Below are 16,905 nucleotides of genomic sequence, written 5' to 3' on the forward strand. Positions count from 1 at the left end.
AGTTCAACCACCTTTTTCTTTGCATTGCAAATATCCTTCTTCCGTGATGTAATTAGCAACATCCTCTGCTTTGTTTTCTGTAAAAGGTAACCACCTAAACCAAACCTATGCATAGTAAATGAGGACCATCCTCAATGTAATGTGCCCCAAAAAAGCAATAAAAGCCTGTCTAGGCAAAGGACCGTGCTGGCCCTCTCTTTCACTGAGAGAGTGCCATGTCATCCCTTTTTCTCCACAGAATTTCTGTAGTCCATGTGAATTGGTCTCATCTCATCCATAACACTGTGGATACTGTGGGCCAGTCCACATCATATCATACTAAGGATCACACAAAATAAACTAAGAACTAATATTTTCGATATCTAAAAATAAATTGTCAAAACATTCCAGTTTAATTTCCTTAAGTTATAGTTCACACATATATAAGAAGAGAATAATAATTTTTCAGTTTAAATTTTATTATCTAAATAGACATTGTGCAGACAGACTATTGTTAATCCAGCAGGCCTGAGACTGCAGTCCTTAGAAAGATCTGCTTGCTAGGTTGGCCCTTGGCTGGGATCTGGAAACTTAGATTTCTAGAAAGTTCCTACTATTCCCTAACTAAAAAGAGTAGCTAAAAATGCCTAAATAGTGAGAACAATATGGTTAATGCTAAACACCTGCTCTCCTTTTAGGAGTCTGGAAATGAGGTTCATGCTATGCAGTAGGTGCCTATAGGACAAGCTCCAATAAAAACCATGGACACTGAGTATCTCATAAGCCTTTCCCATAGATAACATTTCATGTGAGTTGCAACACTTTTTTGCTAGGAATTAAGGGGGCCCTGTGTGACTCACTGGGAGAGAACTCAGAAATTTGCTTCTCTTTCCTCTAGACCTTGTCCCATGTGCCTTTTTCTATTGCTTATTTATTTTACATACTTTCACACTAATAAATCATAGTTGTGAGTGTAACAGGGTGCAGCCAAGGGAGGGGGGCAAAAAAGGGATTTGGAATGGGGTCCAGAACTCAAGGTATCCAGGAAATATTAGAAAGACATATACAATGTCCTCACCCCTTACCCACCCCCCCACAGGTGTCAGTTGGGGGAAGGGACGAATGGAGAGGGGCCATTGAGAGCAGTTTTGCACAGCATAAGTTTCATAGATAACCTCTAGAATAGTCATTTAACATATCTATAACCTTTAACTGGTTTCATGGATATGTTAAATAGCTGTGGCCATGCTCTGAGCCAGGGGGATGGAAGTGACTTCCACCCAAGACATAACTGGGAGGCAACTCCGCCTGGTTACAGTGCCTGCATGAGAGCTTGGAGTTGGTTGGCTCCACGCCATGGGGCCATGCCTGTCCAGACTCACTATGGCAGCCCAGTAAAGCTGGGAGGATATGGGAGTCCTGGCAGGCATAGCAGATTGTGGGAGGAGTAAAAAATGGGGCTGCAGAGGAAGGTTGGCATGGAAATTTAAATGTAGACGTGGCAGCCATGGAAGAGAAAACCACACACTTTCGGCCAGAGTGGGGACCCCCACAGTCATGTAAAAATAAGGAGGAGTACCACTTGGCTTTGCCAGCGTGGGGACCCCCACAGCCATGTGAGAGAGAATCAGCATGTAGCTTTAGCAGGCACTACCACATGGCTTTGCCAGAGTGGGGATCCCTGCAGCCAGGTGAAGAAGAGAGCCACGCACTTTTGGCAGAGTGCAGACCCCTTCAACTTTGGTAGAAGATAAACCATGTGGCTTTGGGGTGTTCCCTTTGGCCATGTGGCCTGGGAAGCAGGAGAAACTTTGCCTGGAAAATGGGTACAAAGAACTCTTACCAGTAGACCATGAGAAGGTGCCACATGGCTTTGGAATAATTAGAGATCCTGCCTGGATGGTGACAGCTGATGGTGCCAGTGGCCTGAAACACAGACATGTGCTTCTTTTCCAGAGTTATGGTACCCCAAATTAGGGCAGGGGGAAAAGGAAGCACTGTGGGTGTCTGTCGGTATCCAAAAAGACTTTGATATATTAATGGGGACATTGGGTCACTACTTTAAGTCTGTATAGTTTTAAATAAACCTTTCCTTTTCACAGATCTCTGGAATTGAGAGATGTCTTTCCTCTGGCAGTGGACAAATGAGCCCAGTAGGTGGTCTGGACGGTATTAGTATACCATCCTTGGGGGGACCCCTGTTGTTCTGTAACAGTTTTTGGCATCCATGTGTGGTCCAAATATTGCCCCCCTTGGATCTCTGATCTGTAACATGAGTACAAACATTTAGTACTAATTCCTAATAGTTCCCCTAGAAATTCATGGAATCTTGGGGTGACTTGGGAACCTCTAACGCAGCTGCCATAAAAATGTCTTTAATCAAAACATCTTCTATTTTTCCCATTGTTACATTATTTTTTTTTCCTTAAGAAAACCATTTAGAAACAAAAAGAAATAGACTCAATAGGTAGATAAATAATTATGTAAGCTTTGCCATCAGGTAATAATCTTCTTAGGTAGGAGAGAAGAGCTAACAACTACCTCTTCTCTTAAATGGTAGCCTATTTTTTTAATATAAATTATTGATTATCTTCAATAGATTATAACCTCTCAGGACATTTGAAAATGTTACTGATAAGTAACATTTACCAGGTTACTGGTAATTTTAGTAATTTCTTAGAAATTGACTTCCTTTCAGAGAGAGAGTGATAATCAAGCCTAATCATTTAAATTTCACAATGAAATATATATTGAGTTTTAAATTTTTCTTTTTTTGTTTTGAAAAGCATGAATATATCAAGCATCCATTCATTTCACGGTGTGCCGTAAATCAAAATCTACTTAAATGAGAATTCTGGAATCTTTAAACTGTTCTCTAGTATTTCCTAGTAGCATTTCCAATAGTAGAAAACTTACATATTTTTGCAGTGTGGGCATTTTGCCAGAGTGTTGAACCTCAGTTCCATCCACTGTAAAATAAATAAAGAAAGGGATTGAAAAGAAAAGCAATGGAAAACTATCCAATCTGATAACGTGTTTCTTTTAGTTCAAATGCCATTGTGGATCACAGCAAAGCAATCATCTTCTCATGGTTGTATGATCTTTTCCCTCTGACACTTCTCCTTCTGCCTTAAAATAAATTTTGGAATTCCCATCTGAAACAGTTCCCATGATTTTTCCAGGGTTCTGACGCAATCTGGGTTTGCTTTACAAAGAAAACTGAATGTACTGCTATATTTAGGGTCATTTCTTTCAGATTTATGTCTTAGTTTACTCCTAGAGTATAAAAACTTATTTCATGTACCTTTAAAGTTTTTCCTTTAAATCTTGAGAACTAGCCTTTTAAATACATAAATATTTAGATTTATTACCAAAATGCAGCTTTTATTCTATTAATGTGGAAAATCCACAAAATAAATAAACTAAACATATTGGATACATGTAGAACTCAGGTAAGAAAGCTACCTTCTGTTCTGTCCTTGCTTATTCTATGTAACAAAACACACTCCTGTGATGCAATCTTCTTCAATTCCTTCCCTGTACATATAGGTACTAGAACAGGCTACCTTCCTCACAGTAGTGTTATGCAGTACTTGTAATGGATTACTGGTAGTAAGTTCACCAGTTAAAAGAATGTACAGTATAAATTTAAAGTAAATCTTTACCACAAAAACATGTTTTAAAATGCCTTTCTCACCTTCTATCTTGTTTGTTTTTATATATACTTTTTTGTAAAGTTTGTATTTCCTTTATAGTTTTAGGAGAATTCCTTTAAGCACATTAGCAGTTTTATCATCAAAACAACTTTTCTTTTATTATTAAAATTAATTTTGCTTAGGATTTCACATTACTCATTTATCTTTTTATAACTTTTTAATTCTAGGTAATTCAACTCTCTACTGTTCAGATGTCTTAAGAAGTTTCCTTATTTTCATGCAGGACTAGCTGAAGGCTATATATTCCCTGGATAGCAGGACTAGCTGAAGGTTATATATTCCCTTTATTCTTCTGCAAAATATTCTAAGCAATGTCCCTCAAAACAATATGGCTAGATGATCCCCACAGAATGGTTTGGAGCTTAAAAAATGTTTTTACATACCATATTAAAACCCCCTCCAGGATATTAGCAATGACACATGCTAAAAGTACCAAAGAATGCACCCATAAAATTTTTTGTATGTAATTTTTTATTCACACAAATCCCAGTGACCATGGAACTCTTTACTCACATAACACTTAGTATTGTTCTATAAAATGAGTATTCTATTGAATGTCCTCTGGAAAACACAAATTTAGCTTTTCTAAACATTATCCATGGCTCTAGCCTGGCTGTGAAATAAATAGTATGAATAGTGTGAATTCCTAGTAAATTTAACTTTAGTTTTATAACACTGATGGAATAAAAAGTGGTGTTGAGGATTTGATCTATTGTATTTCTCTTTTATTTTAATCCATGGGAATAATTCTCTTTTGAGTTTCAGTTTTCCAATAAAGATTCTCTTATGTGACTTTTTAAAGCATAGTCTCCTTGTAATAAACTGTGTTTTCCTCCTTTTGTTGACTTTAAAGACTCACAGCTAAAATTTAGTCTCATTTTAACAACTGCCCAAGATTAAATATCATGCACACTTATATTCATATGCATTACATCATATTTTTTTCTGACCTTGTTTTACTCTCCCTGATTTTTTGATATTTTATTTTCAATGCTATTGAACTCTGTGACTTGTCTCAATTATTTTTGGGCTTTGTAAGTGAAGGGGAAAACAAGGCAGAGAATAAGCAAATGAATTATCCTAATAGTTAAAAGCTTTAAGGGCAAAGAACATACTACAAAGGATATGACCATTTATGACCAGCATAAATATAAAACTAAGGCAAAGTTCTTGAGTCAGAATTAAGAACTTTGGAGTTAGTTTGTTCTTCATACACTGAGCATCTCTCATTTATCTCAAACTCTCAAGGATAATAGCCATCCAATAGATATATGCTGCATTCCCTTAATCACCAAACACTGTTTAGTAGGAATTTTGAAATCAACTTCAAATACCATATATTAATCCAAAACAGCCTTTTCTGCTAAAAAATTACAGTTTCTAATCATAACAACTGTGTTAATATGCTAATATGATTCACTTGCCTGCAATGATTATTAAGTAAGAAAGAGCCAGTTTTAGAAATTAGTCTTTGGCTTGCATATTATTTCAGTGATTATCTTCTGGAAGGAAAATATCTAAGTGTATAAATTTCTTTAATAAAAATCATACCACAAATATATCAATCTAACTTCTCAATCTGGATCATTCTCTAAAATTCACTACCAGATGATTTCAAAAAATTAAATATAAACTTTTTAAATAGTTGTCTTTATTCTTCATTCCCTTATCCATTTACCCTATTATCAGTATGTATGGTCAATTATCCCTCTGAAATTCTTATACTATTCATGACCATGATCATCACTTGTCTGAATGACAAAAGCCAAACATCTACAATTGTGTTTCCTCAGGCTTGTCCCCATGCAATCCATTCTGTGCACAGAATCCATATATGCAGAATTAATTAAAAAGCCATATATAGCATTCTACTGCTCTTAGGGTACTGTCACTTCCTCTAGCCTAGGCACTTCTATGTGTGCACTAAGAACACTGTATTTCATATAATTCTTGTTTTAATTGTCTTCTCCTATTAGATTAGAAAAACCCATAAGGGCAGGGATTGTACCTTCTTCTCTCCACAGCACTTAGCCTCATGCCTGAAACTCATTCAATATATATTTTTGAACAAATACAATCAGCTCACTTATAATGTGGCTATAAAGATTATCTGTGGCAAGGATTTGGAATATAAAATATAACTAGGCAAAATGCAAGGTAAAATGGAGGGGAGCTCATTAACGTAAGTGGAAAAAATCAATTTTGAAGATTTAAAAATAGTATTTCAAAATGTAATTTGCTTATATATATAAGAAAGATTTGTTAGTCAAAATAATAAATGTGTTAATACATACAATGTATTATTCTATATTAAATCAATAGATAATATTTTTAAAAAATTTGTTAAAGACCCTCATCAAGTATATAGCCTCCAATCTGTATAGGTTGTTGCTGATTTAACCAGTGAATATAAATGGAAGGAAGATTTATCTTGTTCTCCTAGATCAGAAAAATACCAGCAATTCTGGCTAAATGTGGTAGATTGGACAAATGTATGCATTTCTGTTTTCTTGCCCAAACCTGAGTAAAGTGAATGTAAATGGATTTTAAAATGTATAATACAATAAGGACAAAGAGAATCAGAAGAGAAATGGCCTCAGATTTTCAGACAGTGGAAAGCTGATGTACACATGGCACCTAACTTCGTGAAAGGGTGCCTGACCACCTGTAGAGGTCCTATTAGTAAAAAGCAGGCTGGTTCACATGAAGAATAGGAGACAGCTCAGGTGTTGGGGCTAGCAGGTGCATTCTCTCAAAGGTGGAATTTAGGGGTAGTGGTAAAAACAAGAGTATTGGTTGTACTTCCCTCCACACCACAATATCAGGATCCTCTCCTCTCCCAAAACATGCAAGAGAAGAATGATTCATTCTGAAGGGGAATGGACTAAAGGTTTGTGACCTAAACAACATTAGGCACAGCAGAGAGCAAGAGTAAGATAGCATTCTAAAAACAAAAACCAAGTGAAAGTATACAGTTTGAACAGTGGATGAGACCTTCATCCTATTACCTTTCTTACCTTCTAGAAAGTATCTTCCAAGCATAACCCTCACAAGAGATCTGAGATATGGAACACCCCATAGAAACTTAACCTAAAAGAAAAATGACTTATTGACACTAGTAGTCAACAATTCTTCACAAAAGAAGGAGGAAAGGAGGGGAAGGGCTGGAAGGGGGAGGATAAAGAAGATGAGGAAATAGTTTACCTCCTACTGCATACTTAGAGATGCCAGTCAGAGATTTGCCCTCCAATAAATAAACTTTTCAGTAAAGTTCCTATCTATCACCAAAGGAAAACAGATAGAAAAAATGGGTAGAAAACAGAGACAAGGCATAAAAAAGAACAAATCTCAGAAAAAATATAAGAGCTGTAAAAAGATGTTGTAAAGAAGATAATGCTCTTTAGAAAAAGGGAAAAAAAATTAATCAGAGAACACAAAGAAACTCATGCAAGTTAAAAAATAATTTAGATCAGTAAGTAAAAGAAGAAGCCAAAAGAGAAAATAAAGTGTTTGAGAGTGAGAGAGAGAGAGACAGTTAGTCACTGGAGGTGATTCATCACAGAGTCCTAGAAAAAGGGCACCAAGCAAATGAGTGGACTAGAAGGAACCACTGGCAATTCAATGAGTTTGCACACATATCCCCCAAGGCACATTGACTCATTTCAGAGCCATGGACAAAATAAAAGAGGCAAGAGGACTATAAAGAAGAAAAAGGGTCCAAGCAGTTGAATTTCTCAACAGCAGAGCAAATCCTTAAAATGTTTGAGAGGAAACAATGGTCAACCTATAATTCTAAATCTGAACAAGTTATAAAGTGAATGTGTGATTACATTAAAAACTGTTTAAGAAGTAAGAGTGTTCACATTTCTTTTCCTGCATCTTTTCTCAGAAAGCTAAGAGAAGATGTGCACCATTTGATGGAATAAACTCCATAAAGTTTATTTTCCAGGGATCCCACATGGGAAATGGTACATGAAATTCCAAGGATAATATGAAAGGAAGTCCAAGGGTGACAGCTGTGAGGCAGGAAGCTGAAACAACAGATTCCTTGACTATACTGATAGAAATTTTATAGTTCTGTGAAAGAAAATGAAAATAATTAATAATTTGTACATACAAAATTCAATTCAAGAGGGGGAGGAAAATTATTAACAAATTCAAAAAAATTTTAAAGCCATAAATGAGAGAAATGGAATACATTACTTGACTCAGCTGTGATCATAGATTACTTAATTATAAGAAATGCAAACACTGAGTTTACTTGAATAAAATATTATAGTTCTACCATGAGTATGGGATGAGAAAAAATATGAATGGGGCAGGGACATGATGAGTGCTAAATCCTCAATCTGCATTTTACAAGGTAATAATATCTAAAATTGTTTAATCAAAAAGAAAAAGGATAAGCAAACAATTTAAACATATGGAAGTAAATGTCAGCAGAGCAGCTGAAAGAGATGAAGGTTTCTGTGGGATGGTATTTGGGGACAAATTAGATAAAGAGATGACCAAGATTTTTAATAAATATTTATAGTCCTATTTGACATTTGAAATTATGTGCATGAATTACTAAAATACAAGTTGGAAGGGAAAAAAAGCAAATCATCTATACTTTCTTAAGCTCATTCAGCCCTTAGGGACAGGTTTTGTTTATACAGAAATTTCAATCTCCTGAGCTCCACCCATGCCTGCCCTCATGTAAGTTTCTTTACTTTTCTTAGGGAGTTTTTTGTCTCCTATGAAGGCTGAATAACAAACGAAAGCCTATTTTTACCCTTCCTGAAAGGGTAAGGCATTATGAAATTAACTTTTAAAAATCAAACTTAGGGTTAAGCGTAAAAGCAGTAAAATAAGTACTTAAATTTTGTGCATATCAAATCATATACCTTCTAAATTTTTACCCAGTGGTTTATCTAATTAGAAATACCAGAGTTAATTCCCTCTATTCCAAGTTTATTTTCTAAATAAGAAAAATTTTGATAAATTATAGCAAGAATTTTTTCCTGAATCTATAAACCTATACTTTGTGCTCCACTGAGGAGGTAAGGGTGGGGTGAGATTCTGCCACTGGTCAGGGGCCAACAGGAACTAGTGCTGTTTCTCTCCTTTAGCCTACCCAGAGAGGCCCCTTTTTGCAAGTGAACCAAGCAGAGGATGCACCTTTTGTCTAATCCACAGAATACACTGCATATTCTAGCTGCATGTCTGATTTACTATCTTTCTTAAAAAGGCTCCACTTTAATCTTTTTATCAGTTTATGCTGGACAAAACTATAACACCATGAGCCACTGTTCATGTGGTCATTTTCAACACTTACAGAGTGATGTCACTGTGACAAATATCTGATTACTTACCAGGAATGTGTTTCCACAGTGTCCACACACAACCCTTGTACCTTCTGGTTGGATTGGCAATGCAGGTTGAGCTGGTTGTTCTTCAGAAATAAGCATTACAGGGCCAAGGTTAATTATGCGTCTACTGTGCAAAGAGAAAGGAAACAACTTCATTATCCCACCAATGGAGTGGGAAAAACCTGTAATGCATAGCAAAAACATGGAATATAGCATTGAAAATAGGTTATAGAAATTGTTTTAAAGAGTAGATGAATTAAGCATTTGGCCTTGGAGCCCAAATCATAGAAAGTAGTAATAGTCAATATTAAAAAAGAAAAACAAAAAGCAAGAATTTAGAAATCATTTAACTGCCATTTGCAAGTTCTTATGAGTTCAAATCAGAAAATAGTTCGTATTCCCTATCTAGGAAGACAACTTGAGGTTGGTAGAAGACTCAATAAAACAAAATATTCTACATCAACCAATAGCGTGTGCTATGAAGGTTATCAATATGCTGAATCACAGCCACATTTCCTGGAGCAGGCTGGTATTCCTTGATGTCTACTTAGTCACATTTGGACAGAAAGGAAAGTGGAAGAGCTCCTTTTCTCTCAGGCAGGGTTGCAAATGATTTATGAACTGATCCAAAAGCCAGAAACCACAGGGAAAAAAAGAGTCTTGGTATTCTACAATCTAGGCAGATCCATGGTGGCATTTGGCATTGGGCAAATAACTCTAGAATTTATTGTACAGATTATGCTCATTAAAAATTAGTGCAGCACATGGCAGATACACCATGTGTATTAATGATGATTAAAACAGAAAACACTTCTAAGTTAAGATGAACTATGTCAAAGGCAAACTAGTTATTTTAAATTTTTTAATAACTAATAGATTTATTATAGTGCATTAACTATGTAAATAATATCAAGAAAACTTCTCTTGCTCATTCAGGAATATTATATCTTACAAATACCTGTGACATTAATTTCAAACTAAGCATATAATTCCTTTAACAAAGAAAAATAATCTAGATTCTATAATTACTATGAGGACAAAAACCCTGTTTAGAATAATGCCTGGTACATATAACAGTTTAATAAATACTCGTTGAATGAAAAGAATGAATGAATGAATGAATGAAGTCTTCATCTCTTACCAGTTGGGTCTTGGACAGCCTATTCGCCGAGATGTGTCCTTACAAATGAGGAGACAATTACAAGGACATCTGACATATTTCTTCCCTGTTGGGGGATATTTGATTGGCTGGATAAGGGAAGAAAATGCAAACACAGCAAAATTAACCAAAGTAAACATTCCCAAAGTTTGTTTGTGTATAAGAAAAGCAATAATTCCTTAAAAACTAAGGCCATGCTACCCAAGTACAGTTTAAGAAAAAGTGTATCATAAGTGCTTTTAAATAGCTCAAATGTTGGCAAGCACTCCAGGAGATTTGGGGGCTGTAGAGATATTTCAAAACTAGTTTGTATGGGACTTTTAATATGGGAAAAATATTTAGTGCACACCAAGAGTTGTTTTCCTTTTGAAGTTCACAAGACAGGATCATCTATCTGGCCAGGTGCAAACATTCAATGGGGGCTTAAGTATCTGTCTGGGAAGCACAGGCTTTGTAAGAAGAGTGGGCAAAAAGGAGTATATGACAAATTTGAACTTTTCCAAAACTTTCCTCACTAGACTATCAGAAGTAATTAATTTTATAACATCTTCTAGCTTTAAAAAAACTTACAATAGCTCTTAATGCTAGCATTTCTTTTTTTTCTTTAATTTTACAATCAATTTTAAAGCCAGAATAAATAACACCAAAGAAAACACTTCCTTCAATCCTAGGACTTAAACTTATTAAAGTAAATTTCTATGATGGACTGAGAGGAACATAACCTCATTCCTGTGGCATGCCTGTCAAAAATGTATAATCTGAATGTAATCTTGAGAAAACATCAGATAAACCCAAATTTAGAAACATTTTACAAAAATATCTTCCATGTACGATTGAAAAAATGTCAAGGTAATAAAGGGCAAAGAAATAACTTAAATTTCAGATAAAGAAAGATTAAAAACATGATAACCAAATGTAACATGTAATTCTAGATTGATTTCTGGATCAGATTTTTAATTTTAATAGAATATTGGACAAACATGAATTAGATCAAAATATTATATAACAGATTGTATCAGTGTTAATTTCTTGCATTTGATAATTTTCCTGTAATTGTGTAAGTGGATATATTATTTTTTAAATAAAATCACACAAAAATGTTTAGGGGTAGATGAGCAACATGTCTGCAATTATCTTAAAAGATTACGAAAAAAGATATTCAGAGAGAGAAAGCTAATGTAGCAAAATGTTAGTATTTGAGGATTGTGCATGAAGAGCCTTTGGGAATTCTCTGTACCATCTATTATTATTTTTACAACTTTTCTGTAAGTCTAAAACTTATTTTTAAAAGATTTTTTAAAATTTAAGTTCATAGTTTTGGTAGAAATATGTAAAAGTTAGGAATAAGCCACCTATAATTTATTAAGCCATAATATAAAGAAAATAAATCTGAATATCTAAAATTAATAAACATCTAGAATGTATTACTATACTATCTAAAATATCCCAAAAAACAGAATTTGGCTTAATTTTTATATCATCAAATTTTGGTGTTCAGTAAACATGTGCTTGGCAAATGAAAAGATTTTCTATTTTATTCCCATTATACTTCTAGACCTTAGTTCCTCATCTTTTAAACAAGGTGATTGAACAAGAAAATTTCAAGTACCAGCTTCAGTGCCAGACATAGCCCAGGCCATGTCACATCTGGTACACAGTGAAAGGTAGGAAATGACATTGTCTTTATGCAGAAGTTTTAATATTCTTACTTGGCAAAGTAAACTTGAATATTCTAAGCATTATGCTGGGTACTTTACCCCTAACAGCAACACTATGAGGCAGGTATTATTATTATTATTATTATTATACCACTTTTCAAGAGGAAACCACAATTTAGAGAAGTCCTCAAGCATATATCACTGCTAAGTGGCAGAGTTAAGATTCAAACTCCAGTGTGTTGACCTCTTAATCTGATTCATCATCAGTTCTGTAGCCAACTAGCTCCACTCTTCTCCAGGACTTCTCAAATTTTCCATTCACTTGTCTTAGAAATCACTTTTCCTTTAAACTTAAATTTTGTATTCTCTAAAGTTTGCTAAAATTTATCCAGATTCTCTCTCACTCTCCCAGACACATCCCTACTTCCCTTTCCGATTTTATCTACTGAAATAAAAAGGACTTTTGTTAGCCTTGTTTTTTATTTTTGTTGTTCTGTGGGGTTTTTTTTCCATCTCCAGAGGAATATCAGGTTCCTCACAGAATATGCTCTGTGGTTGATGTGAGGACAATGAATCAACAGTAAAACTGAGCTTTTGTGTTCAACCCTAGTTCACTATACATATTCTTTTCAATCTAGAATTTCTACAGAGAAACTCCTAATTGCTTAACACCTCATTAAATTCATAACTTTAAGATCAAATTACACAAACATTAGTAAGTAATGCTAAAGCACTCCTCAAAGGCTTTTTGTCCCTCCCTTATCATGTTACTGATTTCACACATGGCAATATGATTGAATACTACCCATTTTCTCTGGAATATTTATAATTACTTACATTTCTTTATATAACAGGGGTGCATAATGATATGAAATTTTCAGCATAATTTTTTATGCCCAAAAGTAATTTACTTGTAGTCAAATCTTCTTGGTCCTGTATGAACTCATCACCTTTAAGTAGCAGATTGAGGGTGGTGGCTAAATCTACAGTGACTTTTAGGTTCCTGTATAAATAACCTAGTCTGTTGTGTTTACTTCAAAGTGCAAGTGTAAAGTTTTAAAATGCCTTTTTTCCTATTCATGAAAAAATGAAAGTTTGTATAGCTGGAGTGTTGTATATTTGTCTGATATGACTTCAAATTCACCTGTTTATTACTTAAAGGAAGTTGTTTTAATCCATTTATTTACGCCAAAGATTTAAAAAGGTTGCTTTCAGAAGTCATGTTATGTCAGGACATCACCACCTGCTCCGTTGTTGTGGATAAGCACCCAGCGGCTCCAGTGCTGTTGGGCCCAGTTGGGGGCTTATCCACAAGACCAGGTAGAGAAGTAACTATGGCAAGGGTATCGTTAGGCTACATACTGATAGTTCGTGAAGACTGTTGGAGGGTTTCTGTCTGAGCAAGGCACACTTTGCTGAACAGCTCTTCAAAGATCCTGAAACACTTACTCCTGCCCTAGACAAAGCAATTCTTCGGGTGTCTGTGGCTCTCAACTGTGCACTAGCCCTGGAGTGCTAATCCCCAAAGTAGGCAGCCTACGAGACAACTCCAGAGCCTTGGTTCCCTAGCAGCATAACCTAGCAACAAGGGACTTTGAGTTTGGAGCTGACAGCTGAAAGTCAGGTGAAGCCGGTTCTCTGAGAAATCCTCTGTAACGGGTCCACCTCTGCTAAATTTGGATTGTATTCCTATTGTCTCCCCCTTGCATGGAACAATAGTGTGATTAAGCTGCCGTTTGTTTGAATTGCAGTATTTCTGTGCTGGCTTTTAAAGAGGTATTGTCTTGTATTATATATTATTGCCTTGTGAGATTATTCTAATTCCTGTGACAAACCTGTGATAAATCAAAGACAGAATCCGTCTCTGAGCATAGTTTTGCTGCATCTCCCAAAACAAAAGCAAAACAGTGGAGGAATAAAATAAAATATTAATGTTGCATCTAAGGATATCTTTGGTATCTTTTTAAAATTATTATGTCTAACACTTCATACTTGCTTGCCAAGTCTAAAAAGAGCACTTAGGAGGTTAATGCTAATTAAATTTAATAAGTGTTCAACTTAAAAAAATAGCTGGTTTTGTTATCACCTACCCAAACAAAAAAGTTCTCTAAATAATGTCCTTTATAGAAAACAATATTTACAATAGAATATATTATTTCATAACTTAAGGTCTTATTTTATCACTTTTATATAAAATATATAAAGCCCAGTATCCATATTTGATGGTTTTTAGAGGTACAATAATACTAAGTGACTTTTCAAAGCCTTTTTTAAAGAGAAAAATAATGCTAATAACAAAAATTAAATTATATTTAATTGCAGATTTAAAAGAGATTGACATTTAAAAAATAAAGCCTAATCATAAAAGAAGAACTATATTTACTCCAATCACTATGCACTTCACTAGTTTATTACTTTAATCTATAAAAACTTTACTTCAACTTTAGCGACTCTTCCCAAAGTTCAGTAAAAAAATATTTGTCCCTCAAAATTTTTTTAACATTTCACTAAGTTAATATCAAGTAAATGTAATAAAACACCAAACTTCTTATAATTAATTTGGCACAGAAGTTCATAATAAATCTTAACCAGAAAAAAACTACTGACATTCCATGGACATAAAACAAATTTAAATAATTTTCCACATAATTACCAAGTCCACATCTGTGGCTTACTTTAGTATATTTTAACTTTATTGAAAATCAGAATGGATTTCATGGTGAGGTAGATAGACACTGAAGATAATTATAAATAAATGTCTATAGTCAATCTCACTTTAGAAAATAAAGAGCCAAATGATACTATATTTAGATTCACCATGGTACGTTTGTAATGAAGTAAGCTTTAAATTAACCATCTGAGGCATCCTTGTATGTTAAATGAGAGACAGAGACAAGAAATAAATGATAAAAATATGCCATATCTCTGCCCACATTTACTTTTAAAGTACATTATTGGTATACTTCCTTGAGGGAGAAGATGTGAGATAACAGCTGATGCTTTAATTAACGGAAATCTCACTTACTGTGGCTTCATTGCAAACTGTGCACTTAACCACATGCTGGTGAAGTTTGCCATCCAAGTTGATGAGTGACTGGCACACACGACAGTTTATCACTGGAATGCGACCAGTATCTGGACTGGCAATGGTGGTGTATGGAGGGGGGAGTTCTGCTGAAAGAAATACCAGTGACTGAGTCACACACATTATGGCTGGTTTGAGCAAACAAACAATAGAAATGAAATAGGAAACTATAAAAAATATCCCCTGTTCTTTCAGTTGTGTGTTTAAAGCTAGTCAAATTATTGAAATTTCAGAGCAGAAACATACATGGGACTGTCTTGTGAAGTAGAATAATTCCTAACTCAGATAAAATCCAAGATATTTTACTAAGGTCTACTGCAGTGACCCAGTTCCCATTTACAAACTCATACCATTACAAACAAACATCCATTGCATTCCTATGCGCAGACCCTTAGAGGTTATATTAGAAAAGTAATGATATATTCCTGAAAATCTTATGCTAATGATCTAACTATCAAGAAATAGAAATAATCAATGAAAGCAAAGTTTTTATTTTATTTTAATACTGTTTTTCCATCCAGTGTGGCCCAGGAGAGTGCATGTTACCACATCAATAGGTAAGTGAAAGCAAAGTTTTTAAATAGCTTATAAATGTAACACATAAATAGTGTAGCTATCATGCTGAGTTTATACTAAAACTAATGCAATACCTGTTAGCTATGACAAACAAAATAGAGTTTTGGTGTCAGTCAAGGAAAGACAAAAATTAACCTAAAAATAATAAACTTATCAATATGGAACAAAGCTAATTAGGATGGAACTAGTTAATATCAGGCACAAAACAAAAATAAACTTCATTTTTTGTTTCAAATTTTTACTTAACATCAAAAACCTAAGAATTGCACTAAAGTATAGGTAAAAAATATTATGCCTGGAATCTTGTTTAAATATTCCAAAAAATGAAGAAATAGGTAAAACATGAATAGTAAAATATTGATAACAGATGATATAATGACAAAGAAAGTCATTTTGTTCTTGGTACTTTTGTACGTGTTTGAAAATTCTCACAATACAAACATAGACACAGAGAGAGATGCTGTTTTTTGATAGGCCTAAGGTTGACTGGGTAAAAGGCGGAAGCCCAGTTTCAGAATCTCATTTATCTATCCAAAGTGTACATTTGTTAGGAAAATCTGACAAATGATCTAGATATACTACTCTATGATGGTACTTCTAAGGGGGATCACCTAACCTTCTATAAATTTCTCAATTGATAAACCTCAAAAGAGTATTTCAAGGGGCATCTGTGACACTATTAAATACAATCACAATGGCTAATCATAAAAAAAAGCTACTTTTGAAACAGATTTTCTACCCACTGGATTGGATTCTGAACTCTGTGGTATTTTAAAATGAGTTAGAGCAGAGCATATTATGTTTGCTTAAAATTCACATATGACCACCTGGCATCATTGCAGTTTATCATATAAATTTTTTTCAGTCTTGCAAAGGATTAGCAAAAAATATTATTCATTCAAATAATCCATAAGAAGCTGAATTTCTGGGGCAGCCAAGGTTCTGAATTGGCCACTCTAGAATGACGATACATACACATTTCTGGAAGGTTTATACCAGAGCACTACTGAACACTGAACTTGAAAAGAAACTATAGAGCCTTAATGGCTCAGTTGGTTGGAGTGTCATCCCATACAACAAAAGATTGCACGTTGGATTCCTGGTCAGAGTACATACCTAGGTTTTGGTTTCAATCCCTGGTTGGGTGAGTAAGGGAGGCAAATAATCAATGTTTCTCTCCCTCTGTCTCTCCCTCTCTCAAGTCATCCTTGGGTGAGGATTAAAAAGAAGAAGCTATAGATGTCTGACATTTTTAAAAGTACCTTTAAATCCTTGAAAGAATTTGAGGTTCACTCAGCGTTGTAATTAGAAGACAAAAGCATACACTAAAGGAACAGGAAGGAGTCAACACAGATTTGAGCCCTTGTAAAATGCAGAGAAG

General features: G+C 34.6%; 1 protein-coding gene across 3 annotated transcripts in view; it reads right to left on the bottom strand.

Annotated features, from left to right (window-relative positions):
* The window catches only part of PIP4P2 (phosphatidylinositol-4,5-bisphosphate 4-phosphatase 2), a 46,027-nt gene that overhangs the window by 7,667 nt on the left and 21,455 nt on the right, over positions 1–16,905 (bottom strand). Inside the window, exons 2-6 of one of the 3 annotated variants that reach the window (XM_037049341.1) lie at positions 14,889–15,034; positions 10,188–10,294; positions 9,050–9,173; positions 6,713–6,785; positions 2,896–2,948 (exon numbers count right to left, since the gene is read on the bottom strand). In XM_037049341.1, the coding sequence (XP_036905236.1) occupies positions 2,896–2,948; positions 6,713–6,785; positions 9,050–9,173; positions 10,188–10,294; positions 14,889–15,034 (503 nt within the window). The remainder of the gene's footprint in view (positions 1–2,895; positions 2,949–6,712; positions 6,786–9,049; positions 9,174–10,187; positions 10,295–14,888; positions 15,035–16,905) is intronic. The other 2 variants (XM_037049342.1, XM_037049343.1) reach the window with 2 other exon arrangements.

The sequence above is a fragment of the Sturnira hondurensis genome, unplaced genomic scaffold, assembly GCF_014824575.4.
Source record: "Sturnira hondurensis isolate 20B ecotype Veracruz unplaced genomic scaffold, ASM1482457v3 Scaffold0006474, whole genome shotgun sequence".
Classification (NCBI taxonomy): Eukaryota; Metazoa; Chordata; class Mammalia; order Chiroptera; family Phyllostomidae; genus Sturnira; species Sturnira hondurensis.